The 21,162-nt window shown below is 30.6% G+C and overlaps 2 protein-coding genes across 4 annotated transcripts; both read left to right on the top strand.

Moving 5' to 3' along the window:
• Positions 1–1,117: 1,117 nt before the first annotated feature.
• Positions 1,118–3,036, top strand: LOC108733306 (36.4 kDa proline-rich protein-like). The gene is made up of 3 exons (XM_018464408.1): positions 1,118–1,161; positions 2,375–2,638; positions 2,797–3,036. The coding sequence occupies exons 1-3, from the start codon at positions 1,150–1,152 to the stop codon at positions 2,848–2,850; spliced, it is 330 nt and encodes a 109-aa protein (XP_018319910.1). The 5' UTR covers positions 1,118–1,149; the 3' UTR covers positions 2,851–3,036.
• A 2,309-nt stretch (positions 3,037–5,345) lies between these two features.
• On the top strand, positions 5,346–14,427 carry LOC108733362 (endothelin-converting enzyme homolog). Of its 3 annotated transcripts, none has more exons than XM_018464490.1 (15): positions 5,346–5,447; positions 6,162–6,234; positions 6,358–6,452; positions 7,419–7,727; positions 8,161–8,413; positions 8,578–8,809; positions 9,444–9,835; positions 10,156–10,252; positions 11,061–11,237; positions 11,645–11,804; positions 11,862–11,910; positions 11,965–12,032; positions 12,841–12,971; positions 13,883–14,047; positions 14,124–14,427. In XM_018464490.1, the coding sequence occupies exons 1-15, from the start codon at positions 5,429–5,431 to the stop codon at positions 14,301–14,303; spliced, it is 2,400 nt and encodes a 799-aa protein (XP_018319992.1). In that variant the 5' UTR covers positions 5,346–5,428; the 3' UTR covers positions 14,304–14,427. The 3 variants fall into 3 exon arrangements, with proteins under 3 accessions (XP_018319992.1, XP_018319991.1, XP_018319993.1); XM_018464489.2 differs by lacking the exon at positions 5,346–5,447 and adding an exon at positions 5,621–5,780; XM_018464491.1 differs by lacking the exons at positions 5,346–5,447; positions 6,358–6,452 and having other exon boundaries at positions 6,188–6,234.
• The last annotated feature ends 6,735 nt before the right edge of the window (positions 14,428–21,162 follow it).

Genomic DNA, 21,162 nt, shown 5'->3' with positions numbered 1-21,162 from the left:
TTCAGATGCGAAGAGTGTATTGAAGCGTAAACAGATGTATTGTTTGTCAACCGAAATTGTTTGTCAACAAAAGAAAATGTTATATAATTTTATTTATTCCAATATTCTCTTGGCATTTTGATTAAGATTCATTGTTTGCAACAATTTTGATTTTACTGAATTATTTTATGTATTACAAGTAATTTTTTAGAAGGATTTGTAGTTCACTTTTGATTTCATGATTCTTTTTATGAACTTATTTAGGTACATTAATTTTGGAGCAGCACTTAAACTGAATAAGTAACACGAAAAATAAATTAACATGTTATCTAATTTTTGCCTAAAATTTTAAAATTAGTTTATGAATTAACATTCTGCACGATTTTGTTAAAGTTTCTCCTACCCATATTAAGATAATATTTCTTAACTTGCTTTTGAAACAGTTTTTAAAATTTTACATTGTATCTTCTTAATTCTTTACATAACGAAAGTTGATATTTTGTAATATTATACTATGTAATGGATTGTAATTAACTAGCTTTTGCGGGTTGATGTTGACGTTTGGCGTTTTTGCTTTCTATATTTTATTTGTGCAAAAAATCAATGTAATTTAATATAAAAATTTACTACTTAACAACTTTTCCAGTGGATTATTATTTCTTTGTTGATGGGCAGTAAAAAGTGTTTTTATATTGTATAATTTAAACACAATTAATGTATTTAGATTTAGTTCACCAAACATCATTCCAAAATTGGTGACCTATCTTCCTATTTCTGAATTTATTAATCGAATTCGCTATTGAGATGTGCTTGAAAGTTCGAAATTTTGTTGGGATAATTGTATAAACTAAGTAGTTAATTGAATTTTTCATGTGTCGTTGATTTTCTTTCCTATTTCGAATCTAAAGTGAAAGAATCTAGGGCAATCTTGCGTAAATTGTGCTTAAAGTGTCTGCACGCAGGCATATTTTACCACTAACAAGATCTTAAAATACTGGTACACGTTCTCAGGAATATGCTCTCTAGGACGATAGTTATCCTTCTTATAATCGATGGATTGAGCAATTTGTTTTCTTCATGAGGTTTTATATAAAATAGGATGCTAGAAATGAATTTGTTTCAGTTCATCATTCTTTATTAACGGTGCAGTTTCTTATACATTAAACTGCCATGAATATTTTGGTAGGTGTAGTATTACTTGTACTAATCAGTTTTTTTTAATATTTTAAGTGTATTTGAATTTTTAGACATCAACCATTATTTAATCTACCTGTATTGTTTAATAATCATTGGCATTAAGTTATCCTTTTTAAGCTATTTAAAGAAATAATCAGTAGTTCTAATACTAACGTCATTTTTTCGTACCAATGTGATAATAGGATTTACATTAGATGCACTTGCAGTAATTTATAGGTTTACGATTTCAAATTATATTAAAAATCTATATAATCAATATCTTACAATTACTTGAAATCAATCATTTATTTAGTTTTTTTTAATGTAAATAAAAGTAATGTACATGCAGAAGTGTAACAGGGTGATTAAAATTCACAAAACAATTGGAAATGAATTCACCAACATTATGTAACCATTGTTCAATATAGGTTTTCATTTCAACCTCAAAAATTTCCTTTTTTTTAATTACAGTTGAAAGATTACAAGATCCATGTAAGAAAATTACTTTATTGAGTAACTAGAAAGTTGTATCTAGTTAAAAAGTACCAAAAATAGTGATTACGTGGAATATTACATTTATTTATTTTTACATATTTTCACTTTTGCAAAATATATTTTGTAACAACACACTAAAATTGTGGTACGCTTCGATAGAAACAATCTAATATTGCTATATTGAAGAGACATTAGAAATAAAACTGTACATAACACCTTTGCACAGGAGTTTTCACCACTTTGGTCATTGCTAAAAATATCTTAAGTTCCTGTTTATCCCAAAGGTGTACGTGAAATTCTTTAATTAAGTTATATTTAACCAACTTCCTGTGATTAGTTTCGAAACCGGAAGGTGATGGATAAATTCTAGTTTTTTTGATCAACTTTCTCTTGTATTTACTTCGTTAAAATTGATGGTTTTCAAACTTTTTTAAATCGGAAGTTACAATCAAAGCAATTTACCGATTATATAATATCACAGGAACTCCAATATAACCACATATACTTAGGATACCTTTTCAAAAGGACAACGTGAGGCTTTCTCTTATTAAAACGTTCAAATACCAAAATTACGAAATTGTTGCTTATTGTTTGATTTAGTCAGCACGTAATTGTTCTTAACTTATTGTTAGATTTGAAAGATTTACATGCCCTATATATGTTGTACGTTATTTATGTTATGGTAGAACTTTAGTATATTTTGACATTTTAATTTTCATTGCAGGTTGTTGTGAGTGCCCTTTTGGCAGCTGTGTCTGCAGATCCGGGCATATTTGCGCCCTTACCAGCTCCAACAATTATCAAGTCCTTTTCAGCTCCTATAATAGCCGCTCCTCCAATTATTAAAGCTCCCATAATTGCTCCTGCTCCTATATATTTTCCACCCCCATTAATCGCGCCACTTCCCATATTTAAAGCAGTTGCTGCTCCTATAATAAGTTCTCCACCGATTATTAAAACTATTGCACTTCCTGCACCAATTATCAAGGTGATTACAGTTTTGAATGTTAAAATGATAATAATTATTTAATCATAATTAACACAGTTAGATATTTAAGCTACAATTTGAAAATGGAAATAAGATTTACTAACAGATATTAGTTGTTTGCTTTTCATGGAGATAAGTTTAAAAACGTTTTCTTACAGACTGTAATTGCATCTCCACCTATTCTACCTTTTCATGGTTATCACCACGGTTAAAATAGAGAAAATATGAAAAAGTTCAAACATATATGTTAACCAGGCTATTGAAAAATGCTGAACAAAGTGACGGAGTTAGATATGAAACGAATTTAAATCTACATTTGATCCTTACTTCAAAGAAACTGTTAATCTTGCACACTTCTTAAAATTGTTAATTTTCTTAAGAAACTTACAAAGTGGTACATTAAACTAAAACGGAAACTAGCTCGGCTAATAAACTCTGTAGCTTATTTCTACATTAAGGCTTTTGTACTTATCGTTTAAAAGTAGTGAAAATATAAATATTCACTAAATTGAAATAAAAAATATTCACCAGTTAGAAATATTGCAGTTTATAATTTTACCTTTCGTTGTTTTATTACGAGTACATACTATAGGTAGCTGCTTAATGTTTTACAAAAAAAAATTTTAATTCAGTCAATGAACTTTGTGTAAGCAGATTTTTCAAAAAAGTGAGAATTTTGTAGTAACAGCTCAAAATTAATAACAAAGTCAACAAATTAAAGAGCACATTTTTGCTGCAACCTGAAGTATTAAGTATCTAGTCAGATGCCTGCACGTTTTGCGAATTTGGTGTTAACAAATCTTACTTTGATTCACTGATAATTCTCATTTTTAATTATTAATTGCTCAATAATTATTACGAATAAATGAAAATGGAAAAATTTTCTTAGAATCCGGTAATATATTTTTTTCTAATTATAAATAAAATATTTTTGATGGATAAAAAAAATAGCTGGCGTTCTTGTCTTTTTTTAATCTGTTATATGTAACAGAAATTTCACCTTTACTTTTTCTTTAGTTTGTGTTCTAAATATGTTTACAGAACGTGAAATAGATTGTGATCCTTGAGGTCCCGTGAAACGTTTCCTATTATTCACTGTCCTTTTACGTACAGTACCTACATAAAGATAAATCGTTAATGATAATCAGAGTTGTCGATGTTGTGTCGTCAGGCATACTAATGATTTTTTCCTGTAAGTGTAGATATTCATGTGTGTTCATAAAAACACATTGTGGAAGGACACTCACTGATGGCTGTAATCAATAAAATTCTATTTACCCAGATAATCGTGCATGTACATAAAAGTAAGCATAAACGAAGATACACTATGTAAAAGTCCACAATTCTTAGCTTAGAGCTATTTCCAATAAAATTAAATATTGAAAAACAGTGTTCGTGAGCACTATGATCTCTCTCTGTGAATTATCTTCAATTTCCATTGAAATTTTTAAAACTACAAGTGGAAATAATTCTAAAAGAAAGAATAATGTTTAGAAACTGATAAGAGTAAACTATAGGAACTGAAATATACGGGCAATAAATCTTAATTATTAATGTATATTTGAGATTTATTGTTCCTCACAATAACTACCTACTTATGAATACTGAATGACAGATAAATCGGAAAGTTGAAGGAGTATGTAATCAAAATTTTATATTTTGTTAAATATTCAATTAATGATTATGTCACATCTGTATGTTTGCATTTTTTTTGGAGTTCCGCTCGGAATAACGTAGAAACGAACCTTTGTACGTAAATTATCGATAGCGATTACTCATGTTATCAAATTAAAATTTAGGGACATACTTTAAGTAAATATACATATCCTTTAATCTTTCGTGCAATAGGCACCCACAAAGGTATATGAGGATTGAGTATTCGAAGATACTCTACTCATGTATTCCTCAAATTTCGATTTTTTTTAATAAAATAAAAAATGATATATAAAATAAATAAAAGATCGCTCTGTTGTATATCGCTTTGAAGAATAATATTTAACAATTTATAATTGAACAGGATCATCGTATTGGGAAAACAAAATTGAAAAACCAATTAGGCCATTGTTTTATAATTGTTTTCCAGAGCTTGATAAAGTTTCAACAAATAGAGACAAAACGTCGCGAATAAACAATGGTCTAATTGGTTTTCAATTTTGTTTTCCCAATACTCAGGATCCTGTTCAATTATTGCATAAAAAAGGGAAGTGATTTCATCATGAATAACAATTTATTTTGATGCAGCAAATTTTAAAATTATAAAACATAAAGTGTGCTTGATTCGGTGCGTAATCCAGATTTTTATGACTATCCTTATTAATATTTCATTTCATTAAAATACAGTTGATAGAATGTAATTATAAATTTAAATTAGCCGAAATACGTGTTGCTTTCTTGATGTTCTTTTCGTGGTAATTTTTGTAAATACTAACCTGTCTTAGTTTACACTTTATAAAAATCGTTACCTTTTTATTAACACTGATTTGTAATTTTCTAATACGTTTTTACTTGACAGTTGATTGTAAAAAAAAATTCAAAAGCTAAATGCTATTAATCAAACAATTGCTGATACACCTATCAAATAAACCACCTACGTAGTAGTACAGCTATTATTTGAAGGTTGCAATTTAATTTATTTTAAAATCGACTACAAAAACGAAACTATCTTTTTTAAAATAGTACATAGGTAGGTAGAGCATATAATTGTTTCTGTTGCTGTGTAATTTATCTAGTTTTACTCATGCACCATCGAGTTGCATTTGATTAAAATATAGTTTTAAAACGTATGTTTAAATGCAGCTTAACAAACCAGGTAGGTAATGAGTTTAATTTTTAAATGGATACCTAACATATGTGTCAGAACGAATTAAGCACATCTCATCTAATTTGAAATAATCAATATGCAAAAAGCATCGATTTATTATGTTCTCTAATGATAATAAACCTCTACAACAAACGATAAAGTGACGGGAAACTTGGTAGGTAGACAGTGTTCAACCTTTACCGTTAAGGATTTGACTGTCATGGTCAGTGCGCTCCGGGGTTGAAAAATATGAAAATTAGTTTTACCCCTACAGCGAGGTTGAAATGAGTGAAAATTTAAAAACCGATATCGCCAGTGTCTACACTGTAACTGGTGAACAAGGTAATAAATAATAGAATTAGTAGTCTTTCTACGAGCGCAAATTATAAGGATCGTCAATACTGATTAAATAATAACATTGCTTAATATTTCATAAAATATTTTAGTTTTTATAAAGTTACATAAAATGAAATTTCTTAGAAACCAAAGCGGAAATAGAAATTGCGTTATTTAACTTTAAATAAATTCCTTCAGACTTTTCGAATTGTTTTAAAACTTCCCTTAAATAAATATTATAAACGTACATAGATGGACACATAAGTACATGTATTAAGTAATTTTAAATAATCACGGTTGAATTAAGTTTACAAAAAAGAAAAACCACAATTACAAAACAACTTAATGATAATTTATTATATAGTTTCATTTTGATTTTTGTTTCAGAGTTTGGTAGTGAAAGTAAAATAGCAGGTCATAGTTTTAACAATTTAGTTCCGGTGTCATCAAGAGGTTCATTGTAAGGATAAAATATTTAACTTGATATTTTTCAAAATTCTTAGTTTCGCTTTTTATATATATTTTCTTAAGAGTGTGAATTTTATTTTCTTTCTATTTAAGTGATCCTAATGTTTTCTTTCAGATTTGAAAAAAGGAATACTTACAAAAAATTTATCGTACTTTTAATAGCATTTGTTATAATTCTTCTACTGGCATTTGTAATACTTTTAGTTTTATGTAAGTATCAATATTGGGCCTGTCTATATCGGTTATGATAATACAATTTCGTTTAATCTAGGGATTGTATAGTGTCCAGCCATTATGTAAAATATCTACTCACTTTTGATAAAGTGATAATTGGCACAGAATCAATCTTAATCATATTAACTAGGTGTTTTATACAAAATCTTGGAAGACTTGGATAAAGTAATAAACAAGTATAAGTGAAAATAATAAATTTTTATTTCAATTTGCTTTAAGCATAACTATATGAGTAGCAGCAATTGTTGTTATTTTAAATAGTAACAGTTATGTTACGGTAAATATGATTAATCGGTTTGTTTGCATAATTCCAGAGTCGTAATGGTATAAATGTGATAAAAGTCATCGTGTATGCCGTAACAAAGATCAACATGTGACATTATGCCCATGTTCAGGGGGCAGGGGTATTAAAGAAACTCCAGTCTGTCATAAATCTATTACTTATTAGTTTATTCAAGTCTTCCAAGATATTATATAAAATATCTAGTTAATGTGATTAATTCTGTCAATTATCACTTTGTCAAAATTGAGTAGATATTATACATAATGGCTGGACAGTATATATAATATCTGAATTTATTACTTTCGCTGCGACATAGATACAAACTTTGAAGGAAATGACTTTTTGCCTTTTCAGTTTATTATTCAAGAAATACTTATATTGCTAGTAAAGTAGACACGGTTTGAACTTTTTACTGAAATAATATTGAAAAAAGTAAGAAAAACCATGCATTCATCTCTGTCTGTTAAAAATGTTTTTTTTTTATCATTTATGTTTTTCTTTGTAATCTACTGCACATTACGAAATATTCTAAATAAATTTACAATGGATTCAACTAATAACGATCTCGGTTGTGACGTCGTCCTTCATAGTAATATAGGGCTTCGTCTCTTGTTCTCGCACTACTTTGTAAGAACTGAATTATTTTACACTTTTTTAAGACATCCTCAATGGATCCTATAATAATTATTCAATGTGTACCTCGGACGAATGTTTGCGCTCGGCTGCAAACTTGAAATTATCGATGAATCTTGCTATTGATCCGTGCGAAGACTTTTACAAATTCACTTGCGGGAGATGGAGCAAAGAACATCCAAATCATGGTTGGTTTTCGCATTATTCCAGTTTTGAAACAGTGGATGAGCATATAGCTTTCGCTACTATGCGGTTTTTTAAATCAAACGAATCGGACAATGAACCGTTGCCTGTAAAACAAAGCAGGTATCTCTACAAATCATGTATGGATACAGGTAAAAAAAATAATCACCACTCAAATTTGGCAGTTCAAATAGTAAAAGTACCTACCAATTAATTTTATTTATTAAAAACCTAAGACTAAAAAATAATAAATTAAACAGTTTTACAATTTATGGTAATTAAGCATTTTATATTAAACGGTATATGAAAGCTTTATTAATAATGAATCAGGTAAAAAAAACCGAAGAGAGAACGAAAAGTTTTTTATTTTGATTGTCGCGAGAGCCTTTCTAAAGGAAAAAAATGGAATCTAGTTAATTCTTTACTTATGTTACAATTTTTAGTAGGTATGACTTTCGGTTCGCTTCTTTGAGCAATTTTTATTCCTTGCGTGTCTGGATGGTTTTTGAGCTATGTAACTATGATTATCAAGTACGGCATTTAAAAAAGTTGAATTGAAATTTTCAATGCTCGTATATTTTGCAGATTCTGCCAACAAACTTGGTTATAGTGTAATATATGATTATCTCAAAATAGTCGGACTACCATTAATACCATCGCTTTTTGAATCAGAAAGTAATGAAACTTACAAATTTGATTGGATCATTACCGAAGCAAAAATAAGGAAAACGTTTTCTATGGACACATTAATAGGCTTTACAGTAGATGCTAATATTTATAATCGTAATGAAACTGTGATATATATTGGTAGACCATCAATTTCAAGTCAGTTGCCACGGTAAGTTATCGCCTTATTACAGAATGATAACAAGGAACGAAATATCGGAAAACCAAATGACGTAAATAATTAAATTGAAACTTATGAATGCGAGAACTGTTAGGAAATTGCGTTCAAGTAGTAGTAAAAAAAGTAAAAAATATATTAGTATGGTGTTTTTTTAGGTACATTAGAAAAAAAGAGAAGGTTTTACATAGAAATAGAAGATCTCATATTGAAGGCGACTTAGGAGATGAGGCTTTTAATGATGAAAATTATCGAAGAAGTACTTTATTTGAAACGGCGAAAATTGTAACAAAGAGTGTTGTGCAAAATATAAGTGTACTAAGTACAACTGATTCACAAATAGAAGATGCTGCGGAATTGTTGTGGAGTTTGAAGCATGAGCTCGATGAAGTAAGCCATTTCTTCTTTAATACAGGCGTCTAATAAAATCTATACCAAATTATTTTAATTATTAGTGACGTATTATTTGATGGACATTTTATGCTTCAATTTTCACGAGTTGCTTTTCTTGGACATTTTGTTGATATGTGCGATGCTAACTTTCGAGTTTTATTACCATAAGATTTACAAAAATTAATTCTTCAAAGCAATGAAAATCTGAACAAAAATACTTCATTGGATAAATAAATAATTATTGCAAATGCCTTTCTTTACTCCTGTTTCTGCTTCCAGTACATCTGTAACTAGCTCTTCGCTACTATGCTCACTCTTTTCTTTCATAGCGCCCTTTACTTTCTTTCTAATATTTCCTCATTTTTAGCCTTTCATTTCATCCCCCTACAGCACCATATCTCAAACGCTTTTAAAATTTTTTTTCCGTTGCGCTTAGCTTTGACTTTTCGCACCCGTACAGAGCCGTGCTGTAAACATACGTTTTTACGGCTTTTCTATTTTGATTTCCCCGGACTTCTTATTAGATGAAGAAAATAGGAAACCTCTTCTAGTTTTTTGTCTCTAATTTTTATATTAGTTGCTACCGCCTTACAGATACAAATAATCAAATTTGTTTGATTATTTTATGCAGTTAAATGAACACAATTACACCGAAGATGAAAACCTTGATTACGAATCTTTTAAAGTCGACGAGCTCCAAAAGCTGACTGAGAATTGCGTAGCTGCTGATAAAAGAAATTTAGTGAAAGATGTATGGAGAAAGTATTTGACAACACTATTTGACGATGTTCAAAACGTGACATTAGATTTAGATGGAAATACTCTCTTATATGTGTCTTACTTAGAAATGGATTACTTATGTGACATAATGTCTTTTATTACAAATACTTCAGACAGAGCGCTAGAGTATGTATATTGGTGGACAATTGTGGACAATATGATTGGCAGCACCACCTCTGATATAGCAGAATCACTTTGGAGTTTGGCTAGTGAATATGATAACGAATCAGTTGAAAGACCTAGGTGAGTTATTCTCAATACAATTCTATTGACTGTCTCATTGTCTGAAGAATTGGAGAAAACTTAAAAGGGAAAGCAAATTAATTTTTTTTCCTAGATTATGTAAGAGCATTAATTTTTTTCGTGGGATAGAACTAATATGTCGAAATAATCATCTGATATTAGTTTATTTCATATATTTTCTTTTATTTTGATATTAAGGAATAGCAGAGAAAAATTTTATTGCATTTACTGGATATTTTTTAATTAATTCAGATTAAAAATTCATTCGTAATTTCTTATTTCGAGTGACAAAAAAATTGTTTCACAATTTATTGTTTTAGATCAATAGACTGTGCGGCGCTGACGGTTAATTATATGGGTGTAGCCGTTAGTTATGGTATAGCTGATATAGCTGCGTTAAATTTTTCTATTCCAAAAGTAAGAGATATGTATATTATTAGCATTTGCAGTATATTTATTTATAACTAGATTTTACATGCGAATAAAAAATTGGTAAAGTTGACCTATTCGGATATAAACTTTCGGAAAGTTGACCTTCTCGGATATAAACTTGGGTAAACTTGACGATTTCGGATATAAACTTTGGTAAAGTTGACCTTTTCGGATATAAACTTTCGGAAAGTTGACGTTTTCGAATATAAACTTTGGTACAGCTGACTTTTTCGGATGTAAACTTTGGCAGTGTTGGCCTTTTGTGATTGCGTCAACTCACGTTAATACGAAATTATTTTTGGTTTGCTCTTGTTTCATATATCTTCTAGTTTCGTATCTTACGCGAAAAATTATCGCTACATTGTATTTGTATTATCTATTTACTTTAATTTTGTCAAAAAAACAGTAAATTAAAACCTAGAACAAAACTTCTTTCTAGCGGTAGCTTTGAAAAATTCTTAAATATGTTTTTATACCAAGTTTGAAGTTAATGCGCCCATGTAATACGGTTTTCCACAAAAAATGTGTAGTGCCAGTTTCACCCCTTTAGGTGTTTATTTTCGAAAAATCCTTTCCTAGCGCTCCTCTACACACTATAACGAACACATTATCCAAATTGCATCTTTCCATTTAAATTATGCGTTGTTTTTTGAAAAATAAGAATTGGTTTACCTTATTCCTTGCATCAAATAGAATTTTTGGCGAAAATTATTTCTTTAGTTCTTTAAAAATATTTAACCTTTGTACTTAAAATCCATCATGATTGAAAAGTAACCGTTATGCCATGTCTCAGGTGGATCGAATGATAAACGATATTAAAAATGCTTTTCTTGAACGCGTAAGGGAAATAACATGGATGGATGAAAAAACTAAAAGAGCGACTCTAGAAAAAAGTAGAGAAATGGTAAGCTTCATTGGCTATCCAAAATGGTTTTTAAAGAACGGCACTCTCGAAGAATACTATGGAAATGTAAGAGCATTGTTAATATATCGATTGTACATTTTAATAGGCATTTAAAATGAAATAATTCGGGAAGGTGTGGCTTTAATTACATCTTTTTCGAAGACTTTTAGGTGGTCTATATTTGGGATTGCAACATTGTCTTACGTCGAATGCAGCTATTTTTTCGACTTAAAATCAGTAATGAACAAAAAGATGTAAAGCAATTAGCTCAAATTGCTTGTTCAAAATTGCAGTTATAGCTGTTAGTTTCGGTCTTTTCTGTTTTATAAATTATAGAAGTACCGAAACGAATTTAGTTACACTTTTTTGTTGTTAATTCATATACATGATCAGCCATTCAATCACATACTTTCATTACGTCGCCGTTGCAAATTGCAAATTATTAATTTTGTGATTGCATGTTGGCTTTTTAGATAACTATTCGAGAGGACACGTATTTGGAAAATATGATGAATATAATAAAACTGTATACCCCTTATAGATTATCGCAACTTGGTAAAGAAAGTATAAGACAGTGGAGGACGGATCCGATAACTGTGAATGCCTACAACTATTTTTCAGACAATTCTATTAGTAAGCAAACAAATTTTCAAGTGTATCCCATTTTTTATAAGGTGATATTTGTTTTAGCTGTTCCGATGGCAATTTTAACATTTCCTTTTTACAATTTAGGTTTAGAGTAAGTCAATTAATTCTAATAGTTAATAACTTTAAATAAATATTGACACTTTAGGGTGCTAAACTATGGAGCCATTGGGACCATTTTGGGTCATGAACTTACACATGGTTTTGATATTACAGGTACTTTTAAATATTAAAATTTAGCGTAAAATAGAAAGGTGATGTATTTTTAAATTCATTTCAACAAACATAACAATTAAGAAAGAAAGTACAGAAACTCAATTGTATTAAATGCAAGCTAATTCTGTTAAAAATTTTCTTTGTTTTATATATGTTACCCGAAATGTATAAAATCTAGGAATTGTATACAATTCCGACGCTACTTAGGAAATGTATAAAATATTGTTTCAAAGATTTTTTAATACACACATATCTTGGGAAATGTTTACATTTCCTAGGAATTGTATGAAATATCGATATTGTACTAGGAAATATATAAAACTTATGCTTTGTATGAATAAAATACTCTAACATATCAGTCCGCATCCGGCGTGCAGGGACTAAACTTGAATCTCTCATAAATCTACCTAACCAAACAATGACATCACCAATGCATATGCATTTGTAGTATGTTGTACATTTCCTAGTGTAATATCGGAATTTCATACAATTCCTAGGAAATGTATACATTTTCCAAGATATGTGTGTATTAAAAAATCTTTGAAACAATATTTTAAACATTTTCTAACTAGCTTTGGAATTGTATACATTTCCTAGGAATTCCTACAATTCCGGTAATATATATGTATATATTTAAAAAATATAATTACGGAATTCCAATAGCACTATATAAATTTAAAGATGAAAACTATTATTGTCCTGATTGTCATGTTATGGTTATTGTGCTAGTTTACTGAATTATTAATTTAATTAAATTTCCGTTCGTTGTATGTAAACTAAATTCTAATAGGAGGGTGGTTTATTTAAGGAAGGAAATTTGACAAGTATGGTAATTATAAGCAGTGGTGGAGTGAAAATACAATTGAGGCATTTGTAAAAAAGACCGATTGCTTTGTTAAACAATACGACAACTTTACAGTGCCATCTTTAACGAAAAGGGTACGATAAATTCAATTATTTTATAAGAATTTGCCCTCTTTGGCTGAAAATGGTTTAACAGAGGTATGGTGTAAAGTAAGGTAGTAAGAGCTGAATTAAAACTTACCACGGGATTTTGATTAAAGGCTTTGAGAATATGTAATTCAATGGCTTTACCTAAATGCATAGAATAACCTTATACCTAGGCCAAAATTCAAAATTCAACTTTTTCCTGTTTTAGTTAAATCCTTTAGATGTTCTCTCATTTAATGTACATTGTGTAAAAGATAATCTAAATCGATCTATTCTTGTCATTTACTGGCAAACTAATACACTTTTATGCATCAGATATTGCTTGAAGGTTTAGGCGTAGATATATGGTAGTAATGAACAAAGCAAGGCCAAGACCAAGCCTGTTCTAGTCTTGGGCTTACTTATTAAGTCTTGGTCTTACTCCTGCTCAAATACTTCTAGTATTGGCCTTGGTATTGGTCTTACTGATATAGTCTCGGCCTTGGTCTTGCGTGTTAAGTCTTGGTCCTGTTCAGTTAATCTGATGCTTACGTTTTTTTAATTATTCTTCGAAGCGCAAAATTTTTTATTTACAGACACAATAATTGTCTTAAATACTGAATTTTTTTGTGGTACCTGCGAGCTTGTTATAACCTTTAATGAAAATAGTGTGAGGACATTCTAGTTTACATTTTTGCTTGAAATCGTTTAACTCATAAATCCATCGAATGTGATAGTTTCATTTGCGTATTTTGTCTTGGACTTACATATTCGGCCTTGGTTTTAGTCTTGGTTTTGTTTGTTCGATCTTGAACTTGGTCTTGCTAGTATAGACAGTTTTTAGCATAAGCAAGATCAAGACTGTTAGACCACAACCAATTTTATTCATCACGAATATATTATACTTTTGTTATGAATAGGTCAGTGGATATAGAACACTGGCAGAGAATTTAGCCGATAATGGAGGCTTTCACCATGCCTATTGGGCATACCAAAGACACAAGGCAAACCATTTGTCTGAGAAAATATTGCCTGGTTTTCAACATTTTTCCGAAAATCAACTATTTTTCATTGCCTACGGAAGTGTAAGTTTGAAAGCTTGCCTCAAATTACGTAGAGAATTAATACCTAAATTTTAAAATGTTTTTTTAATAACTGTAGATTTGGTGCGAGGAATTCAATGCCAATGCAATAAAAAAGCAAATAGAGACAGACGAACATTCTCCTAATTATATAAGGGTTATGGCTACTTTACAAAACTCCAAAGAATTTGCAGAAGCTTTCAACTGCCCCCTTGGAAGTAAAATGAATCCCGCTCAGGAAAAATGTAGAGTTTGGTGATATCATGTTATGTTACTGATCTACTACATTATGAGTTTATTTTTCATTCTAGTCAATTGAACCAAAATTTACAAACATTAAAAAAAATGTTTTTAAATCAATTAGGACAATAAAGCTGTAAAAGGATGAAGTTTCATATTTTAATTAACCATACTAGTTGTTGCCCCCTATCAGTTACTGTGAGCTCGAAACTGTTACCACTATTGCTTCGAGTGATCGAAATTCACTTATGTGAACAATTTCTTTAATCAATTTTTTTTGTGTTAAAAATTGTTTAAAAATAAAACATAAAGGAATTGTTTGTAAATAGGTATGCAACACATCGTACACTTCAGCATACGAAATTGCTGATACTAACCACGTAATACTATTTTGCCCTGTGCTGATAGCACTCATAATTTCTTTAATATTTTTAAATGATCTTTAACAAGTATTGTGTTCGGGGCTGGCAGAACACGCTAACCTCCTACCCCTTTTGCTTTAATTTTTAGTAGTGTATACATTTCCAAAAACTTTTCGTGTGGGTAATTACCCATATGGGTAGTGGTACCCATGCCCTTCTGCCGGCCCTGATTATGTTTGAGTAAATTTATGAAAAGCATGAAAATCTTGAGAATGAAATGTTATAGCATTAAAATGCCACAACTGTTTAATGAAGTTGTTAGTTGTGGTTTCAAGACGATCATGGTAAGAAAATCGAGTCATCCAAGTATTGTTCTACATCAAAGTTTTTTTATGTCTTCTTGTCGGCGGCGATATAAAATTATTAAGATTTTTGTTTCTGTTTTATGAAAATATGGGAGACAGTATAAAATCAGTGAAACATCATTTATTCTTAAGCAATTTGAAACGGTATTGGGCTTTAAGTCACCTAAAACCCTAACAAAAGCATATATTTTAAGTTCCCAAAAGGGCAAACAATGATGCAAGGTCATATTTAAGCTTTTCATATTCGTCCGGTTTCCTATAGGTATTGGACAGACTTAACTTTAAATTCAGATGCTCTTAACAAACGAAACTAAGAATGTTAAGAAAGAAATTCTTGATGAATACTTGCATTCATTATGAAAATTAATTGAAATTGGAAACGATATAAAAATGCTATTGCTACTTTTCTTATCAACTGTATCTCGTAATAGAGTTAAGGATGAAATTGTTTTATATTGTATAAAGAATATCAGGTAAGGTACGAGGAAATGAAAATGTTGGTTATACCATTGTGAAATCGCATTTTATTGTACTTGTAGTAGGTAAGTACCTACACCTGAAAAAGATGAAACTAAAAACAGCCACAAAATTATGATCTCACGTAATATCACAAATAGTACGTTTTACGGTGATTTATTTTCTTTTCATATAGCTGAAAATGTGAAAAAGTGACACAAACTTAATCCATAATGAGGCATAAATTTTAGAGACTTGGATTTACTTTATTTTTAGCGGAACAATTTTCTTTTACGGTTTAGATAGTTATTAACAAGAGTACAATATGAAACTTTAGTAAATAGTTTTTAATGCCCAATAATTTTTCTACACTTTTTATAATTACGACCAGTTTTACAGTGCACAGTACAGTACCTGCGTTTAAACGCTAATGCTAAAATATAATTTTATCTTCTACATTCTGTTAGACTTTAAAATCATTGAAAGCACATTAGTATTTAAATCAATAAAAAAGGATATACGTATACCTATGCAGACCTTTCGCAAAATTTTTGACAAAATTCAATAAAACTTTCACCGCGAACTTTTACTAAGAAAAGTATGTTAGACGATTGTTGTATCGCTAAAGATTATTATGCAACAATGCAAAAATTTTAAAGATCTTTTTTCTATTTGATTTACTCAGTAATGGTTGTTGCATTGAATCCATGCCAACAGAGAGTCATTATATCTAATTGGTGATTTCTTTTTATTAAAAAAAGGAATCTAGAAATAATGTTGATACTTGTATTGTATTAAAAACTATTACTTTGCGATATGGTTGTTTTATTCCGAATGTAAGTAACGCCAGAGCCGTTAACAATGCCTCTGTTCGTTGTGTCTGTTATGCTTCGATTGATTTTGTGTGTTAATTACAGATGTGCAAAATGGTTTTTTAAAAGTATTTAAGTAGAAAATGCAAATGCCTTTTTGATTTGTTATTTCAAATGTAAAATACAAAATAGATCTTTTGTATTTTAAATGCTACATATTTTCAAAATACTTTTTTCAAATAAATACTTTTTTGTTGTAGGTACATATTTAATTTTCTATATTTACATAAAAATAAAATATTTTTTAACAAAACCTTGCAGGCATTTGTTCATTTTTTAAATATTGGAGTTTTTTCTAGACTAATCAGCAGCTGGGAAGATTGAGTATGATTTATATTATTCTGTTTGAAGTGATTGAGATATATTTTATCGTTTCTTCAGTTCCTTATTTGCCCTTGTCACTCTTTAATTGGAAAAAAGACTTAAATAGTTTGTTTAGCGTGAAAGATCAGAGCGAAAATAGGGTTGCAAACAATTTTATTGATGTAAAATCAACATCAATCATTTTATATCAAAATACTTACAACCCCATTTTGTTTCCGATCTTTTACATATTGCAATAAGAGAAAAAATGGAATCCATAGTTTCTTTAGCTTTCGGTTCATCTAATAAGTAAAGTTTTTCGAATCGTGGATTATAAGCATTTATTAGCATACCACAATATCTTGCAGTTTTCGATTTCGTAGCTGACGTATTTCAATTCCATATTGTTTTGCGGACTGTTTTGTCGTAATTCATAGAATTTCGTAGTTATTTGCTAAAGGTACGATAAGTGGTGATTTGGCAGGTGCTGATATCAATTTGGAACTTCAAAATTCCATGGACCAAGATATTGAACCCGGAAAACAATATCGATCCAATATTTTAGATTATCCGTATTCAAGGAGTTTAGAATTTTTTGGGCTCTCTTTAGTTAAATAATTAGAAGGCATTTATGTCTCTTTGTCCGCTTTTCAAGGTTCTAATACTTTCATTAGTCACTGTCACTTTTATTCATTATTTTGTATGATGTTTGATAGATGATACTAGCAGAACTTTTAACGACAAAAATGTATAAATAGAAAATAGATTCGGGAAAGTATTTTAATAAAATACAAAATGCGTTTTTCATAAAAGGATTTAAATGCAAGATAAAAATAGGTATTTCTTATTTTGTATTTACATTTTAAATACAAGTATTTCTAATAAATCACATCTCTGGTGTTAACCCAGGCAACAACATCAACCTAGCATAAATAAAAGGCCGGCATTCAGGGGCGGCAGATCACTTTAGTATTTTTTGGCATAAGAATGAGTCCGTCTTGGGCGCTAGTAACGGATGTTACGCTACTGGAACTTTTATCTAAGTGTAACATATTCTCTTATAGTGGTGAATACGGTTTTAGCAACGCAATTTTTAAAATTAGAAATAAGGTCTGCGAAGATTAGCGCAATATAGGAAAGAGTGGAGTTACGAGTGTAACCAGTCTTAGGACTGACGACCTTATGATGACGAAGGTCTGCCTGATGGCCAAAGTGAGCTTTTGCTAGAATGCGGAAGTCTGCACTGTGATTGCAGTATCTATACTCCCTTTTTTTCGTCGAAATTGTATACGTCTATATTATTTATCTTACAGATATTTGGGGTTACAATTGGTTACAAAGAAAGATAAACAAACTTTAAAATCGACGACAGTTTTGCAGTATTTAGTACTTTTGTACAGTACTGTACCTTCATGGCAGTTAATTAACCTTTTTTTTTGTTACAATTGACACATAGTTCATTGTCAGCAGAATTAATTTGTCTCGATTTCCAATGAACGAACGGATCAACAAATTCTCACAGCTTTTTACAGAATTGTTTAATTAGCAATAGAGTTTTTCTCTGGAAAGACATACATGACACACGGGGCACCTTGGAGTTTTTAAAATGGTTGCGTTATTTCACATATATTCATTCATATAGAGATAAGTCTTCTTTATTCTAAAAATTGTATTGGTTTATAGTTTTCTCAATTTTAATATATTTCTTTAATTGATTGAGGTACCTACACTTTATTTATATACATTTATCTTTTTGATTTCGATATTTAGTCAAATTAATTAATTAATGAATCATAAATAAAATTAATAAAATGAGTAATTTCTTGAAAATAAACGCCAAAAGTAAAACCAATATTTAGTAAACTATATGTATTTGCAAATAAAAAAAGTATATAATTGTATCCTAAGGCAACGTTAATCTCGCATATTCTTAACAATAACAAGTAGGAAAATATAAGCAAACATTGTAAAAAATATTTAGTTAAATACTCAACGTTATTAATATTATAAACAGTTACGCCTGAAATTGTAAGTATATAGAACAATTTGACTAGTGATTTCCAAAATGAAAAAAACAAAACAAAAGATAAAACAATGCATTAAAATTAATATTCAATTTTAGTATTTCCAAAATGTATTTTAACGAAACCTTTCCGCGGTTCTTCATTATGGGTTTTGTAACTGTTATAGCTTGGCGCAAACGCTGAACTTCTAGCTACTTTAAGGTGATTAGTTCCGTTGTTTCTATTAGGATGGTCGTCGGCCGTGGTGTAGTCCGTGAATAAGAATTTTGGAATGTTGAAACGTTTTATTAGAATACTGTCCTTGTTTGGTATAGAACTTGACGAGTAGCCGTGCAATGGGTCATCAGCATTATCACCTATGTTTTCCGAAACATATTCGCTCATCCCTGGATTCCGGTCATCGTACTGCTTTATTTCCGATTCCGGAGGCACCAAAGTCTGTTGATCTGAAGATGAAATGTGTGATTTAGGGGATTGTACCTCATGAGATGATTCTACCTCATTTTGTTGAATCGTTGCTGGCGAGGCCTTCCCTTGTTGGAAACCGAATTGGAAACCAGATCGTTGACTAACTGCCGAACCGAAAGTTTTAGGTATTTGTGATACAAGACTTTGTGTTAGAGAAGATGGGGGATTAAACTGAGAAATTGAGTATGGTGTAGTAAACTGTTGGGTTGGAAATTGTGCTTGTGCTAATTGTGGGAAAAGGTGCTGAGAAAATGCGTGCGGAGAAAGAGAATTTGGTGATAGAATTTGCGGAGTTAAAGAATGTGGTGATAGAGCATGCGGTGCTGAAGCATGCGGAGACAGAAATTGCGGTGACAGTGCTTGGGGAGAGAAAGTTTGTGGAGAAAACGCTTGTGGAGAGAAAGCCTGTGGAGAAAACGCTTGTGGAGAGAAAGCCTGTGGAGCGAAACCTTGTGCTGGTGGAGGATACGCTTGAGGGTAAGATGGATACTGTGCAGCTGACAAAGCATTCCCTGCTTGCTGACCATAATACGACTGTTGTGGATATTGCTGTGGAAATTGTTGCCTGAACGTTTGCTGATAGTTTGGCATGTATTGGTTTAATCCAGCCGCTCCAAACTGACCAGATGATCCATACGCGCCACCGTAATAATTACCACCGAGAGGGTAATTGAAGGGGATGCCCCGCTTTTTGGCGTGGCCGTTGCTGAATTCATTGTTGTCGTTGCTGTTGTTGTTATTTTTTTGGGTTTTCAAGGCATCAGTGTGGAAACTATGTATTATCAGGATAACGGATAGGATCTGAAATAGAAAGTTATTCGTAAAAGTTTCTGTTATAACCGAGAGATTTTTAAGAGATATTTACCAAAAAAGGTTTCATTGCTGCGTACATCACGCTATTAAATCAATGAATGACAAATTCTCTCTACGATAACCTTTTATATTACTATTTGTCAAAAGTGAGGGACAGACAAGAGATTTGTTATACTTTCGAGGTGTAGGCGGGGCTAGCCAAAGAACGAAAAAGTGCAGGCTGTCGCTGCGGATATTGAAGTATCAAGGGAATCGTTACGAAAGCGAAACAGACTCACGATTACAGTTTTTGTGAAAAAGGCAGAGAATGTGCATGTCACTCTCTTCCAGACCGTTGTGAACACATTTTATAATATTGTGTCACCTCTATTCATCAACAATTATTTTTTTAGAGGAAGTAAGTAAAAGACGTGAAACAAGTATGTGTACGTACATGCGCTTTCTCTGTGCTTGAAATTTTGTTCATCCTAACTTCTGTTTTTGGTCTTTTCCAAGAAAACTAACTTAGCAGTAATTACTAAAATGGTATAAATCGACTGGTAGGTACCGCAATTCGTATTGATTTGAAAATAGCGACAATGCAGTTGTAGTTGTTTTCTTAATAGAATAAATAACATTGAAAAGTGTTGTGTTTCTATTCAAAACGATATGTTGTCAAATTTTATACTAATGTTCAGTGAAAATCGTCGTCAATGTGTGCTAGTTTCATATACGTATGCGTTTTAAAAATTCAGTATATACTTGTTTATTAATTACAAATGGTGAAATATGTGCCGCCTTCAGTTTTACAAATAACTTAAAAGTGATTATATGCTTTTTAACAATTGGTAAGGACCGTTTTCAAAATTGTAGGTGTATAAGTAGGTGCATTGATTTAAAGTTTGTCGCGTTCTGCTGAACGTTTAGTTACTTTAGAACCAAATTACTAATTGGCACCGGTTCATCAATTAAATTTAAAATTGATTAGCAAAATTACCAGATCGTAAATAATTGAAATCCTTTTTAAATCACACAAAAATCTTCTAAATCTCGTGAAAAGATCGTGACTTTCATCTCAGCCATTGAAGCGTTTCTGTTGCTATATTTATTGATTGTTCGTGATTGACAACCGAAAAAAGGATAATGCACGTTTCTACTACTTTAGGACATCATTGTACATCAAGTAATGAATTTTGTCGTCGACTATTACTTTACTATAGAGGTACTGTTTTAATT

This window comes from Agrilus planipennis, unplaced genomic scaffold (assembly GCF_000699045.2).
Source record: "Agrilus planipennis isolate EAB-ADULT unplaced genomic scaffold, Apla_2.0 scaffold12, whole genome shotgun sequence".
In the NCBI taxonomy this organism is placed as follows: Eukaryota; Metazoa; Arthropoda; class Insecta; order Coleoptera; family Buprestidae; genus Agrilus; species Agrilus planipennis.
This window is presented reverse-complemented; position numbering and strand designations above follow the sequence as displayed.